This window comes from Malurus melanocephalus, unplaced genomic scaffold (genome assembly GCF_030028575.1).
Source record: "Malurus melanocephalus ecotype Western Australia unplaced genomic scaffold, MMel_1.1 scaffold_216, whole genome shotgun sequence".
In the NCBI taxonomy this organism is placed as follows: domain Eukaryota; kingdom Metazoa; phylum Chordata; class Aves; order Passeriformes; family Maluridae; genus Malurus; species Malurus melanocephalus.
The window spans coordinates 739,528-755,836 of record NW_026623448.1 but is presented as its reverse complement, the minus strand read 5'-3'; the positions used below and the strand labels follow the sequence as shown (position 1 = coordinate 755,836).

At 39.0% G+C, this 16,309-nt stretch overlaps 1 protein-coding gene across 3 annotated transcripts in view; it reads left to right on the top strand.

The window, feature by feature from the left end:
* MYO1B (myosin IB) overlaps positions 1-16,309 on the top strand; it is a 103,144-nt gene that overhangs the window by 35,523 nt on the left and 51,312 nt on the right. For all 3 annotated transcript variants that reach the window (XM_057374121.1, XM_057374120.1, XM_057374119.1), the window contains exons 4-6: positions 10,109-10,203; positions 13,286-13,390; positions 16,261-16,307. In XM_057374121.1, coding sequence (XP_057230104.1) covers positions 10,109-10,203; positions 13,286-13,390; positions 16,261-16,307 — 247 coding nt within the window. The remainder of the gene's footprint in view (positions 1-10,108; positions 10,204-13,285; positions 13,391-16,260; positions 16,308-16,309) is intronic.

Below are 16,309 nucleotides of genomic sequence, written 5' to 3'. Positions count from 1 at the left end.
GTTTACAAACAGAGGTCTGAACTACAAAGATGGTTTAATTGTGGTCATTTCAGTAAATTAKTTTAAATCTGCATTTTTCTYGTATGCACAGTTTCCATTTTAYTTGCTGCAGAAATGATTTTTAGTTGTTAAACCTTGTGGAGTTCATATGGCAACTGATCTTAATTGCTCCAAGATGATTCYTAGTGAGGATGTAGTGAGGATGAAAACAAATGTGTGCAGCTGACATCCTCCTTGAGCACCAGCATTCCAACCAAGGATGTAGATGGAATGAATTGTTGCTGGAAATGTTCCACATGGGCTGARCTGGAGCCTTGTGTTTGAGCAGTCTGAAGGAGGCTTTTCTTGCTTTGACCATTCATGGAAGGATCATTTTGGACATATATCCACATCTCATTCACAAACTTGAGCAAATGCCATTGAATAGACCAGACAGACATGTTAGCTCAATGTTGTACCTGAGCTAACAAGCTCTCAGAAGCTCAGATAAGCCGTAGTACCTACTTTGTCCAGGAGTTCATGGCAGGAACTTTATTTGGAAAAGAGAGATGGAGGCAGGAATTAAGTTGCGTAAGRCTCCTTGACTTAAGAAACTGCATGGTTTGTTAAGAGAACTTGAGAGTTACTTGCAAAATCAAAARGGATTCAGTAACACCTCTGAGTAGAGTAGCAGCATAACTATGTAATTACATAGTGTTGACATTGCCTTTCCGATGTTTTCCAGATAAGTGAATTACTTTTATTTGCAGTTCTGTTTCCTCTGACAAACCTGCGGGCAGCTGCATTCTCACTTTTGTTACAGAACCTGGATTTCAAATCTGGTGATTAGCAGCTTACTTTAGCTTGCAAATGCTCTGAGGGGGTGAGAATACTCCTATGGCTCCTCTACTCTGCCCTGGTGAGACTCCACCTGCACTGCTGTGTCCAGCTCTGGGCTCCTCAGCACAGGAAGGACATGGAGCTGTTGGAAAGAGTCCAGGTTATCAGAGGGATGGAGAAAGTCTCATGTGAGGAAAGGCTGAGAGAGTTGGGATTGTTCAGCTTTGGAGTGGCATAATTATGGCCTTCCAGTAGCTGAACAAGGAAGTCTTTTCTGTGAGGAAGATGGAGAGGGACTTTTGACAAGAGCGTGAAGTGACAGTTCAACAGGAACTGACTTCAAGCTGAGAGTAGGGTTTTAGTAGGGTTAGGTTGGCCATCAGGAAGAAATTCTTCACTGTGAGGGTGGTGAGAGAGTGAACAGTTGCCCAGAGAAGCTGTGGCTGCCCCACTCCTGGAAGTGTTCAAGGCCAGGCTGGATGGGGTTTGAAGCAACCRGGTCTAGCAAAGRTGTCCCTGCCCATGGCAGAGGGGYTGGAAYTGGTTRATCTTTAAGGTCCCTTCCAACCCAAACCATCCTRTGRTTCTCTGATTCTATTTCTCCAGTACCATGATAYGAATTTGGTGGAGTGCTTGGTATTTTTTCCTGCTGGCAAACTGTTGCATTCCACTGCAGTGTGTTGCACTAATGCATGGCTGACAGGTATCTSATTACCTGTCTCACCAGACAGAGCAGTGAACTCACTCCTTGATTATCTTTTTACATGGGATATTGTAGGTATGTGCTGCACACTGGAGTTTAGTTGTGCTGGATCATTGTCCTGTGAACTGCCTTTTCAAACATGTCTCTTTCTATGCACTGCACCTCTCTTCACTTTTTTTTCTCTGCCTTAGCACTGGAACATGTTTCTTTACTTTAAAAATTTATTTTAAAATAAATTCAAATTTAAAAAATAAATTTATTTTTCACTTGTCAGTTAGCAAAGTAGAACAAATTTGTTTGRAAAGCACTGATAGTTCTGCAATAACATTATTTGCAGTGAGAGAAGTCTCCCTGCTGAACACATGATATCAATAAACWCTGCATGGTTCCAAAACTTGACTTGCTCTATCTCTGCTGTCACTGCATCAGCAGGAAATTACTTATTTCTGCCTTCTGACTTCAGGATGCTTCCTAGGGCTGCAAAAAGCAGGATTTTTTTATTTGCTGAGCAGAAGCATGTTTTTTTTGAGACAGAGACGTGGAACACTATTTGCAAAACACTTTTTCATGTGAAACCAAAAGAGCAGTTCTCTGCCCCAGGAAAACCCCACAACCAGCACAGCCCTATTGCAGTTTCATTTCCAAGACCAAGAAGTCACTGGCGTTTTTGAATAGATCAGAGCTCTGCCATTTACTGGGACAAGCACACAGTGTAAGTTCCAAAGACACATACTACTTAAATAATACATTTTTAAAAAGGAGAAAAGTAACTAAGAGTATATTCCTGTGTGTATAGCAAGAGCTAAGTTATGATGATCATTGTTCCTTTAAAAGGATTATAGAGTCTTGTCTTCTGAGTATCTCTCTTAACTTTTACTCTGGGCTTGTTATTTCTGAATTAGCTATGAATAATTGAAAGGACCCCTTTTTAACCACTAGCTGTGTTTTAAAAATGAGGAATAATTGTTTTGCATTGTTTTACTTTGATGGAAGACATACTCCTTGTAGGCAGCGAAGACAAGATGAATTAGTTTTATTGGAGGAGTTTACTGATAGCATGCTATTCTCACGGTGTAGCAGCATAATCAAAGCATTTCTTGTTCTGCAGAAAAAGATTTCTTTAATGTAGAATTTGGTCAAGGCTGACATGAACTGAACACATGTGTTTGACCAGTGAAATTCCCTGTGTTTCAGACAAATTCTATATTAAGTACAGCAACTAATTCAATTTTCTGTAAAATTACTGAGAGTCTATATATTTCACTGCAGAAAGGAAATGATTTCTCCTGCTCCCTTTTTCCTCTCTGTCCCACCAGCCCTTCATCCCCACWCATATGCAAGAGCTCAGAAGTGCAATTCAAATCTGCTACTGCGGAGATGAATCAGTAAACCAGGATTTTAAATAATTTTGTGCCCTCTAGTTAAACTCTGACAGAAGCCAAGCATGGCAAATCAGTTTGCCCCTCTTCCCTTACTGTTCAGCTGTCTGACCCCTTGCTGCTCCATTTGAACTAGGGAGGTGGAATAAATTCCAAATTTTACAAGCCCAGCCTCGGGGACTGCAAAGCTTCAGAAGACCTTGCCATCAGCATTTCTGCTGTGCCATGAAGCTGCTTCCCCCCTGGCATCCACAAATTCCTGTACTGCAGTCAGGATGGCAGTTCAAGGAAAAACCTGCAGCTTCTGATGCAGAATATGGGTCCCAGGAAACTTCAGCCTGTAGTTTTGCAGTAGAAACACAGGGTGTARGGCTTGGCTGGCTTAGGCAGTCATTAAATCAAGCATGCAATTGCTGATTCATCTGAGCAAATAAACATCTAATTAAATCTGATTTTTGATAAAATAATAGCAAACACTTCCTGTATTTACCTTCAAAGATACTGTAGCCCAATGAAATTATTGATTTTGTAAACAAAAATGCCTTTTCCATCAAGAAGCTTGAAATCTTTGCGGTGTGTGTGACAGCAGACTGAGTTGGTGTAGGTCTGTGAGAGGCCTGTGTCCCCTCGTGTCACCATGTAGGAGCTGGTTGTCTGCCTTGGGTAATGCAGYCTGGCATTTGGGGTGAGARATTATTTGGGYTACAGACTCATCTGATGAATGCTGTGCAACTGGGAGTTGCTGGTTTGTGCTGGTCCCACAGGATGAGTGTTAGTATAGGTGAGGAGGTGATGGTTATGTGCCATCCAGCTGGCTGTTGTCATTTCAAGGAAAATGGGACTGGCCAAGGAGGAATCCAAGCCAGGCTGCTCTTGTGAAAAGCAGGGAGATACTTGCTTCCCTTCCCTGCCCTGCCTTGATTTATGTGCATCTTCACTTCAGCCAGCACAAACCTGTTCCASACAGGAGTTTGCTATTTTAATTCCCTTCTTTGGGCAGACTAAGTCACGAGCCATCCCTTCTTGTTTTCCATCATATTAATGTGAGCTCTAACAAGATGCCTTAGATGTTGTTGAAATAGGCAGAAAATCAATGGCTGTGGGTTTTTTTTCTGTACAGTGCTGGGGAAAGATCACTGTTGTTTAAAAAAAAAAAAATATTGCTTACAGTAAAAAGAAGTGATCAAAACTGATGAAGTCTTCCTTAGAGTAGAAATGTGTGCCATCCTGTGAGAAGGAAGAGGCTTTGGTGAGCTGAGAGGTTGTACAGGCACAGTATTTTGGGAAGAAGCATTGTCTATACCACTCTGTAGAGAGGTTTGAGTTGAAGTCCATTAAATATGTCTAAATCTGCTTCAGTCTGAGAAAGACAAGATTTTCAGCAAGAACTTTTTTTCTTTTTGTACAGACCTCAGATTACTGGACTGAGACAAGTCTTCTGCTAATCCTGCAGTGTATATATGACAATCAGAGGGCGTATTATATTACCAGCCTACCAGAAAATAAATGTCTCTGGCTTAATATCAGCCTGTGTAGTGAAGTGTTTTAYTCTTGAAAAGCAAGAGTGGCTTTGTCCTCTTCCCTCTCTCTRTTTCTCTGTGCCTTCCCTTCTGCAAATTAAGGCTGCTTCTTACAAATCAAATGGGCTGATTTGCACAGCTTTGGGCTTTATTCTGCATTTAATAACATCACAGTGGCTCACGTGAATAACCAAGTGGGGAGGCCTGTGCAGGAGGTTCCCGTCTGCTGTGTGTATTACCACACAGTGTTGATTAAACAGGTTTCTGGGCTCACCAGGAAAATAAAAAWGGAAGATATGAATAGGAGCAAAGGCTTTCCATCTGTCTTAGCACACCTCTTTATCCTAGTGTTTAAATTTTTTTTTTTTTTCCTGATTGGCATTTTTGAAAGAGCAGCTGCTTGCTCGTGAAGGTCTATCCTTGCTGATGCTCCATCCATTCAGCTGTTACTTTATTCACTCCACTGGTAGGCTAATCAACCTTTTCTTTTCAAGTGTGTCAAAGTGCTGAACATGAGACAGTTTGTAATTGCGGAAAATGGGAGAACACTTTTTATCCTCAGGGCAATTAAATGATTTGCACTATGAGCTAATACTATAAATAATCTCTTACAGTTGTTTTTCTGAATGGTGGATTTTCCACTGAGCTTCAATTGGTGGGGGAATATATATAGCAAATAGTGATGATTTACAACATAAAGCCTCAAAGCACTCTATAAAACCTGCTTTTACTCTTCTTAGCTCAAGTCGTTAGAATTTTTACGCTGAAACAAACTGTAATCCTGATGTTTTTCCTCTGCATGTCATGAGAGAAAGAAGTAATTTGTTYGCTGTTACCCTGCTATTGAGCACTTTTATGCATTCAGAAAGAGAAGGAAGGAAATTAAACTATGCTCTTAACTGAACTTGAAATAAATAAATAAATAAAATTTAATTTTGTATTTATATTAAAGGTGCATGTACAATTTACATATTACTGCTCTTCTTTTTAGTCTGGCATGTATACCGTTAGATACCAGAAGCATATAGACTGTTAGATATCATACATATAGATCATGTATAGAGTTTTTAATAAGCATTGACTTTTAGCATCCTGCCAGTGTGTTAGACATGGTTGAGCAGAAATGAACCTTGGTACCAGGGCTCTGCTTCATGAGGAATTGGATCAGTCAAAAAAAGAGGTTTTCTTAATTTCCTTTGAAAGCAGCAAACGAGTTGTCAACCAACAGGCAAGATTAAGCAATAGAGATTCAGAAATAGGGAGAATCTCTGAATCAAAGCAACAGCTGGTGAAGTGAATTGACTCTATRAGTGTCTGAGAAGAGCAAATGGAGAGAATTTAAAATAGTATTAACTAATTACTTTTAATTGAGAATGCTAAGGAAAATGAAAGGAAGAATGAGAATGATAGCTGAAAGAAGTACCAGGATCTGGCAAATACTGATCCTGGTGAGTTTGGCTTAAAGGAAAAAGATGGTAGAAAAGCTGCTYYTATGAAGTGAATTTCTGACTATAARAGCGAGGKTTTTATGGCTTTGGTAATTGTGGGTGCTCCTGTCTCTTCTGACCCCAGTGTTCTGTTTAAGCACAGAGRTGCTGGAAACAGCCAGAGCCCTTTGGAAATCCCCTTTGGAGGGCTATGCTGTTTCCCTTTGTTAAGTTTTTGGGTTAGGACTTTGTGAGGGATCTGGCCATCTGGAGCTTGTGGCTGAACAGGCTGTGCTATAAAAAAGCAGAGCTAGGTGTGGGTGGCATTTYGATTTCAAATTGCTTCTATACTTAARTCTTAGCTAAAAGAGAACACCAGTAAATATTTCTGTGTTTGTTGTGGTAAGAGAATGTCATCTTCCTCCACGAAAACCTAAAAATCAAAGGAGAGCTTATTATAAGGTATGGTAACGGACACTGCTGACACACTCATCAGCTAATTTGAAACACATGGTTTATAACTGCTTTTTAAACTATTCTGAAGTTTTACTTGGGCTCTGTAATTGTGAGGTGGCTTGAAGAGTGGGATGTGGTTTGAATCTATAGTTGCAAATGTTGGCTTTACAGAGCCATGTCTCAATGTTGCTAAAAGGAAAAGGCTAAGATTTTTTGTGGTCTATAAATCACGAAAATGTGTTAAACTTAAATGACCTTAAATGAAATTATTTTTTTAACAAATAGAGAGTAGCGTGAAATTATATTTTTTTTATCAGATAGAGTTTTAACTAAAAGACCCAAAGTTTGTTTTTGTATTGGTTTTCTGTTACTGTAAAGACAAAAGGTGGTAGTAGATAGGAAAGACTCWGAGGTGTAACATTTTGTCATGAAAGTCAACATGACATCTGAATAGATCTATCCTKTTCTTTCAGATAATAATCTTTGTTCAGACTGACATAAATGTGCTAATGCCCTTTATGCAGTGCCAGAAAGATGAGTCTTAGCTGTTTAAATAGACTCTTGGTTATTCCTCCTCCTATTGGGTTGTTGGAACAGTGGTTGAAACGTCAGTGGTGGATTTTAGAACACTTCTGCTGGGTCACTTTTGAAACATACTTATGCAAAACTGCTTTTGAAATGAGTTGGCTTCTTTTTTCTTTTGCCTGTAGTAGATAATATTTGATATCCTGGTGGAGTGTTAGTCTTTGTGGGTTGTGTAGATTGCAGGAAATGATAGTGTATGCCAAGCATCTCTGATAAGATTGGATTAAACCAGAACTAGATGAAATCCCCCTCTCTTCTCCAACTTCAGAGACCTCATTGCAGTATTAGACTCTGAGTTTCTCTGCAGAGGAAGGGCAAAAAGCATGATTTGRTGTTTTTAACTATGCAGTGCAGGCRGAGWWMATAAATACATCAAGCAGTAAAATACATTTTGACAGGGGCTGTTGAGAAACTTAAATTCAGTGTTTTAGAAAAGATGAATGGGGTACTAAGCTGATTAACTCGTAACTCAGTATATCAACAGAGAATACTTTCCCTGTGCTAGATGCTGATTTCATTTTCTGGTGTGAAACTACTGCCAAGAAAGTTATTTCAACAGTGAAAAAAACAGTTAATGGCCAAGATTGCTTGAAGGACAGGAGCACAGAATGAGCCATCCAGTCTGAAAATTTGAAAAGCATCTCAGAATCTTATCTTGCTGAAAGACAGTTTCCTCAGTCAAACCTGTAGTARTCACAGCATTATTGTTAAAAGTTTGTCTCACACTGCCCATGAATGCTCAGTGCAGTTTATTTCTTTCATCTTCATCCTGTTGCTTTTAAATTTTTTCTTGCAAAAAGGAAGGTAATCTGTGCTGGAATAAGCTTTTCTGAGTGCTGTTGTACTTTCCAAATTGCTAGTGTATCTGCATCAGTGTTCAACAAAAATTATTAATTTCCTAAATATGTTCTGTAAGAGAGTCTGGTAAAGTGTTATTGCTACTGTAGTTTGGATTCCAAACAGTAAAATGGGTGCCAGAAATTGTGTCATGGTCTCTCAGCAGTAGCAGAATATTTTATTTTCTTTGCTAGTTCTCCAGCATGTTGGCCACATCACAATCTGACTTTGTTGTAATGCTAAAAACATTACAGCCTGCTACTCTCTCATAAACACATTTTCACCTCCAGCTCAACTACTGAGTTCAAATGCTTCAATCAGAACAGCAGTATTAAGGTTTGAGAGATCAGCCTTGCTCTGGGTTCGGTGGGTTTTGTATCAAAAGGAGTTAATGACCTTTGATCACGGGTGTTAAGTGGATGGCCCGGCCATCTGTGCWGAGAGAAGAAATGTAATTTAGTGCCTTGGACAAAGTGGGCTGGGGAGAAAGGCAGAGAGGGTGGGTCAGGGATCTGAGGGGCAGATGTGCTGCTGGAGAGGGGATGGGACAGACACACAGAGGGGAACAGTGSTGTGAGCATCCCTGGCAGGCCCTGTTATTGCTCGGTGCCAAAGGGGTGCCAGGTGTTTCATTTTCCCATTTCCCAAACCTTGCAGAATGCCCCTCGCTTGCTGCCTGGTCTTCTGTAGGGTGGCTGGGATGGCAGCATGATATGACCGTGAAACCAAACAGGCAAACAAAACCAAAACCCCAAACAGCAAATATGAGATGAGTCTGGTACAGGTGAGGGGTGAGGAAGAGAAATGGGGCACATACACTTGATGATAAATTGCAGACAGCATATCCTGCTCTTCATAAACATTTTGGGGAAAGAAGTCTGGAGCTAAAGGACAATGGCAGCAATAAGTACWGACTAATTTTAGTATATTTGTGTTTTAATATTTGAAGCTTTGGAACTGCAGCAGTAGGAGCCTCTGGAAAAGGCTCTGCGTGGCTCTCACTGCTTGCATTGTGTTGCTTCTGCTTCCCCAGGCTGGTGGCATGACAAAGAGCTTGCTTTTCCACAGAGGGGCTGTGGTTCCCTGCGAAAGAAAAGCACCATATAGCTACGTTGTCCAAAACAAATACTTGATCTCTTTGAGTTATCAGCTGAATGCAAAGCTCCTGAACTGCTGTAGAATAAAGAATCAAGTTTCTAAAAAGTGCGCTGAACCTGCAATGGTTCTGCCTCTTACGTTGACCTGAGAGTTCATKTCTGTTTTTCATACATGGTTTGTTTGCTGTAAATAATAAACAATATCCACTTCTGAATACATGAAAACACTAAATATTTTACTAGATGCAGTAATGTAACAAAGATCTTGCTTGGTCTGTTGAACAGCTGCTTATTTCTTGTAAAACTGTGCTGTGTTTGGATATCATATTTTTTTTTCATTGGGTAATGCCTTTTTATTTGGATTTTGCTTTTATGTCCTTTTTTAGATACCACTTGTTTAAATTTTTCCAAGGGGAAAATGCTTAGTTTCCAGAGTACTTCATTCCATTAATTGAAAAATGCAGTTGGAAGAAAATCTTAATCCTTTCTGTCTCCAAATTGCTACTAAAGAAAATTTAATATAAGTAAAACATCTGCATTTCTCCAAAGTATATGTTGCTGCATGGCAGCAGAGYTCATCTGGATTCAGATGGCAGCCCRGRAGTTTCAGGGKCWTGATATTTTGAGCTCCAGGAAAAGACATTTTTGGTACAGAAGTCTGTTGGTTCTTACTATATTCTTTAGRTTCACTAGATGACATCACACATAAAGGGTTAAGAGCACAGTTAGAGGGAAATAATTCTGCATATTCATGTACAATTCCAGCTATACCCAAAGCCTTAAAATGCTTAGTGCTCTATAAGGTTGTGGGATTTCTTCTTACTGAGTAGAAATTGCAGCTTATGGTGCTGTGAGTGCTCAGGGTTTTCTGTGTCCTTTATCTTAGAGATGTCTTCAGACAGAACATGCCCTGATGATGCATTCACATTTTTTTTCAATGAAGAATATGACATTTTGTTCAATGAAGAAAGATAGCTAYGTTTCTGTTATTTTGTTTTGGCTTTTCTATCTTTAGGAAAACTTCAAGATTATCTTTGCTAGTTCCTGGAGGAGGTCTAAAGAAGCCTCTGAGAAAAAGTATCCATTTTGCTTCTGTGGTTCTTTATATTCCTAAAAGTGAATGTTTGGCCACTTCTGGAACATTAGCACTTGGAGGGTTCTGGTTTTTTGGTTGCATTTTTTTTTCCCCCAGATGTGTGAAGGACACATGGTAATTATTTTTGCTGTTTGTTAATTTGATGAGTTTTTTTTTCTAGATCTCAATTGACTCTTTCTTTCTTTGCAGCTTTGCTCTGTCTGACGAAGCTTACAGGTCTTTAAGGGACCAGGATAAAGACCAATGCATCCTTATTACAGGAGAAAGTGGAGCTGGGAAAACGGGTAAGGAGCAGTTTGGATCTTAATAAAAAACATTCAGCGTTGTTCAGAGCCTTGCAAAGGGGTTTTGGAGTCTGTAAGGGTTGAGAAATATCAGTAATTTTGTGCCTGGCCATTGCAGAAGGCGAGTGCTGTCACACTTGTTGCTGCAGGTATGAGCTCACATAAAATCCTCTTTTTTCACACTGTCACCACGCTGAAGTCCCATCTCATGTTAATGCAGTGTCCTCACCACTATCCAGAGTTGTGCCAAAGTGATGCTGACTTGCCACAGAACATTGCAAGGGCCAGGAAACATTTAGGTTCTCCTGSTGGGAAACTTGAAGACATAGAAAACAGAATGCTCTATGTTTTCTAGGCTTGMTACTTCCACTTGTCTCTCAATAAAYWTATGCATTTAAAACTGGATTATGCTATTTATCTGAGGAAAAKAAATAACAGTAGCTGATTTCTATGGAAATGTTATCAGCTTTTTGCACACTGTGCTCTGCTGCAGTTCTAAGATTGGCTTGTGTACCAGAACGCTGAGTTTCTTAGGCAAAGCTGACATTTCCTTGAAAACGACTTCYAGTTTTTAAACTGGAAGGTTAGAAACCAAGTGAGGATTGCATAACTACAGTACATTTTAGGTAAACCTTAAAAAAGAAAGAAGTCAGTTATTTTCAAAGATAGCAATTTAAAACAGAGGTGACTTGCAAAAGAGACAGCGGGTAGGAAGGCATACATCTGTTTCCAAGTAATTTGAGAATTTTTTCCTTTGAATCTGAGAATATGTGGAGCTTTGTGTGCTTATTTTGAGCAAGACTCAAAGTGGGCAATAAGAAGCTGCTTTCCAAGACCTTTCTGAAAATATAAAGTGTAGGCTTCRTCTCTGGCACTCTTTGATTAGTGGCATCCGGTTCAAAGTTCTTGAAGTCTTTTAATGTAATCCTTATTTACAGTTCAATGATGTGAAAATGTGTTCAGTAAAAGTGTGTATTAAAAAACCTCAAGTTCTTATTGATATCATTATTTGAGGTTGAGTGTAGAAGTTCAGACCATAGAAAAGAGTCCTGTATTGGTGTTGTTTAATGTCTTGATTTTCTCATGAACTGTGAATTGTCAAACACATCATGCAACTGAGGCACACATATTATTAATTTATTCACTTGAAAGGTGAATCAGAGGTTGAGTTGTTGATCTTCTCTGTATGTAAATGGTAGATTTAGATTTGTGTAGATATTTTGACTGTTCTGTAACTTTTGTGGCCATATGGGACATAATATGAATTATTCTTTCTTTATAAAGGTAAATACAAAATAATATAGGGTTTGAAATTCAAGTCATTAATCAGCTTGGAATCTGTGATATTCTCTATCATTTGATTTAACAACTGTTGTTGGAATGGGGCTATGAGCTGAGAAATCAGGCTTTCATTAAAAAAAAAAAAGGGGGATGCAGTGGGGCGGGCTTTCCTGGAGCTAAGGAAACAAACTTCTTAGTACAGATACACTACATAACTGTGTTTTAAATTTTTGGTAGCCAGAATTTTTGACATTTTGCCCTGGAAGAACTGAAACTGAAGTGTCATCTGTTGGGTCTTTTTGTTTATTTCCAATTAGGTTCTTGTTTCACTGCACATTTATAATCTTAGCTTTAGTAACATTGGGCAAGAAAACATGGTGCACTGCCAGAATGAGAGGTGTATTTAAATGTTTTGAGATGTTAGGATGATAACTCCCTCCCTGATGTCTTGGAACAAATAGAGTTCCTAATAAAAGAAAGGGCTTTTATTTTCTTTTGCTGGTGTTCAAAGGCTGTATTGAAGTCATTGTGTGTAGACTATTATAATAGCTTTTTTGCTGCTTTAGTGCATGCTTCTCTCAGTGATCGAGTGGCTCTGCTTCAAGATGTTGATGGTTTTAGGAAATATCTCAAATTAAATAATTTAGTAATTCCAAGCTCTGAAGGGAACAAATTCTTTAAAATGTGAGCTGGGTTTGAGGCACAAATAAAGGAGATGGGAGCCTTCTGAGCACACCCATAGTTCTGGCTCTTCTCTTGCTTCCTGGGAGGCAGCTCTGCTCAGCTTTCCCTGCAACATGGAATAGTAATATAATGCTAACAAACAAATTTGGGTAAATAGGAAAAAATCCAAATCCAAAGGATAACTTCTCATCTGTCAGCCTTTTCCTGAAATGAGGGCCTTAAATTTGTAACAGATCTCTGAAGATCTGTTACATATGTAATATAATGATTTTTTTTTTATGACCAGTGTTGAGTTGACAGGGTTTCCAGCTGKTAGTAATTACATTGTATATCAACCCATATTGCCTCAAAGTTCATATGCATCATAGTAACCATAACCATCTTTATAAACAGAACAATTTTCCAGCTGCTTTTTCCTGACCAGCAAAACCATAAGATGGTTGGATGGATTATCTAATATTCATTTTTTACACCCATATGAACCCAGGTTTGAGAGTCCACAAATTGTTCCACACTTTGTTGAAAGCACCTTCAAAATAGTTTCATTGTTTAAATGGGTTCTTCACTTTCTCTGTTGTTTATACTTTCAGACTGCAGCAGGTTATGTGATGTTGCAGTTATTCAGTTGCTTGTAGTTTAAGGTTGTCATTACATGTGTTTAAGTGCTGTATGTTTGCACTTTTTGTGTATCTGCTGATATAAACTGATTGAATTTTGTGCTGTGAAACTGCCTGAACCTGTTTATTTTCAGGCTTGATTAAAACATGTCCAGTGTGTCAGCAGGGGATAATGTTCTTCCCTTAAAGAATGCCTCTCACTGAGGCCAAAGGAGAAAGGAGCAGGTAATGTGCCTTATCCAGTGGTGGCTTTTTTAGCCTGGGCAGAGGCTCTGGCTGTTTAAATCAAGAGGATTGCTGATGTAGTGGCATGGATTTCATAGCAGGGTGTGCYCCTTCTGCATTTTCAGATGGTGCAATGATGTAGAAGAAAAGTGAAAAGAAATATGCTCACAGCTCCTGTCTGGCACTGAGAAAATGTGACAGAGATTTAGGCTGCAAAATAATGTTGCGGCTTTTTGCCAACGCTTATCACTGTTTTATTTGGCTCTCCCCCACAGAGGCCAGCAAACTTGTCATGTCATATGTGGCTGCTGTGTGTGGAAAAGGAGCAGAGGTTAATCAAGTAAAAGAACAACTTTTGCAGTCAAATCCAGTCCTTGAAGGTAAGAATCTCACAGAGTATGTTCGAGCATTTTACCTGTGTGTGTGCTGGTGCTCCCGCTGAGCTGGTTTGGAAAGCTGTGCCTGATGATGTTGTGTAACCATAGGAGATGTGAATACAGCTGAAAGATTTTATTCAGTTTTGTGTAGGTTTTCTTGAGAAGAAAATGGTTTCCCTGATGAAGGAAGAGCTTAGGAAGTTAGGTCATACTTCCCAGCCTCCTCCTGCTGCTCTCAGAGGGCTTACCCTTTCTTAACCCTGCCTTGCTGATGCTTGCTGTATCAAAAGRCTTGACTTCAGTCCCTGTGATTCATTTCCTTCCAAATCATACTCTTATAGTCTCCAGTAAACAAACAAGCTCTGTAAGGCATTATTTTTCTTATAGGAAAAAAAAAAGGGTGAAGAAATGGATCTTAGAAAAAACTAAGCCAATCCATATGCATGTCTGCTGTTCCCTGAGACTTACTGTTCMCTGAGTCTGGTGACTGTTGGCCACGTCTTCCTGACAACTGCCTTTCCTGCTCTCCCACAAAAGACTCGTATTTTTTTAATTAGTAATTTTAATTTAAGTATGTTGGCTGCCAAAAACAGGATCTTTTTTTTTTCCTGGAGATAGGATATATGATCCTCAAAGCTTGCAGTTTTGTCCCATTGTCTAATAATTACCTTCAGAAGTTCCTTGGTTAGCTCTGACTTGTTTAGGTCTATTGTGTCGATTCCTGGCTTAGTCTTTCCCAGAATTCTCAAAGCTGTTGTGGTGCTGGGACAAAGTCAGTTGTCAAAAGACAATTTTGCATTATGGCCACATCATATGTGGTGTTTGTGAAGACTGTTGAGCTTCAGCATCACGTTTATTGCCTTGCTCATATGGGATGAATTGGAGTCTATAGGGGACAAGAACTCTGCAAGTGAGAACAGAGGGAAAAGTTAAAAACAGGAAAGGGAATGCAAAAAAGTGGGCAGACAGCAATGGGGAACTGGATGGTTAAAACATGGTCTTTGTACGCAAAACAGAAAATGTAAGCAAAGACTTGTAAAGAAAGGACGAAATGTTGACATCTAAGAATAATAGAAGTGCTGCATAAGCCTTTCTTTGATGATCAGCTGTGCTCCCCTTAAAGCTGAATGGGGGGATTGCATCCTTCCATTGTCCTGGATTCACAGAGAACAGCTGCGTTGTTTTACCACTGTTCTGGAAGCAGATTTCAGAGATAGACAGAAATGGCATGGTAGGTACAGGAGGCTTTTCTTGCTAAAGCCAGATTGTTCCCCAGGGACTGCCAGTGTGTTTGATTTCTTGTTGGTTTAATGCAAGARGAAGATTGCCTTACCATTTTAAGGTACTATTTGTTCTACTTGATGTGCTGGTAACTGCCTGTTTAGCTCTTTGGAAGGTAGGACACTGGCTTATCCCATAAGGAATAAAAACTGAGCAAGCCTGGCTGCTTAGATAYGTTTTATACAGAAATTAAGCGTTTGTGGTTAGATTTATTTTTCTTTGGTTATGTCATTCTGTTTCAGTCAAACTGCAGTGCAAGAAAAATGACATAAATGTTACATATGCATAATTTCTCTTGTGAGATTTTTTTTTTTTTTAAACTAGAGTTGCTTCTGTAAATTACCTTTCAGAAACAATGAACTTTAGGGAAAACCAAGGAATGTGTCTCATGCTTTATAATGGAACATTTGTGCCTGACTCCATGCAGTTATAAATGACTCTAGTGTTCAGTACTATGTGTAAGAAAATGCAGCTCAGAGATTTGGTTGTTGAAAAGATGATTTATTGCAGGGCATAAAGATTTTAAAAACAATTCTTTCACTTATCCTGGCCTTTAGGATCAACAAATTTCTCATTTTGGCTCTAGTTATTTGGTCAAGAATAAGTCTACTCATGCAAGTTTGTAGAAGCCTAAAGGCATGTATTTATTTCTGYCCAAAAAACATTGACTTGACTTGATCTTCAAAAATATATATACTGTGTAAATAAATACTGGGATAAATAAAGTCTCCTGTTGGAAGCAGGAGTGCTGTACCTAATGATGGAGGGGACACTCCTGTTTGACTCRATGTTCTCGGACAGTGGGGGAGTTTTAGAGCTTGAATTGTCCTCCAGTCTGAGTTCTTGCCCTGCCCGTGCTCTAAGCTGTGGCTGCTCATCTGAATGTAGCCCTGGGAAGTCCTTTCTCAGAGAACCTTCRTTGTCATAAAACTTGAGCTAAAGCAATTCAAACCAAGCTGTTCAGAAAGCTAGTTTAGGTCAAGCTGAACACAARTTCTCATTGTAAATCTGACTTATTTCAGCTGATTAATATTCAGCTTAAAGTAGGGTGAATGAGTTTAAGTGGTGTAAATAAATCCATTTCAAAGAATTGTTAAACTGTCCTATGCAAACAATTTTTTAAATGTCAGGATGTAATTTCCTTTCTTCTGATCTCCATCTTTTAACATATCCTCTTCTGGGAACTAGGATTCATTTCTTCCTCTGAAATGAAGAGGAAGAAATATTTCCTGTATTTAAAGTTATTTGAGTAATAAAATTATGAATTTGTTGATTCAACCYCCAAAGATATATGCTAAATATGGATGTAGTTTTGTTTAGGAACCATTTCCTCTTGTATGTTTTTCTTTAGCTTTTTTTAAACAAGGAAAGTGTTGAGACTAAACTTCTTTGGATTTCTATAGGTTTTTCTCATTTGTGATCATGTCTGTCACACTCTGTTCCCAGGGACTGATGCCCATACAATGAAGAGGGTATTGTTACTCAGAAGTCTGTAATTCCTTTAAATATATAAGAAGACCTACAGGTTTTAGTATTTAAATATTTTTTTGCTGATAGATTTGGTTGTCATATTTRTTTTTCTCTTTTTCCAGCTTTTGGAAATGCCAAAACTGTGAGGAATGACAACTCCTCTAGATTTGT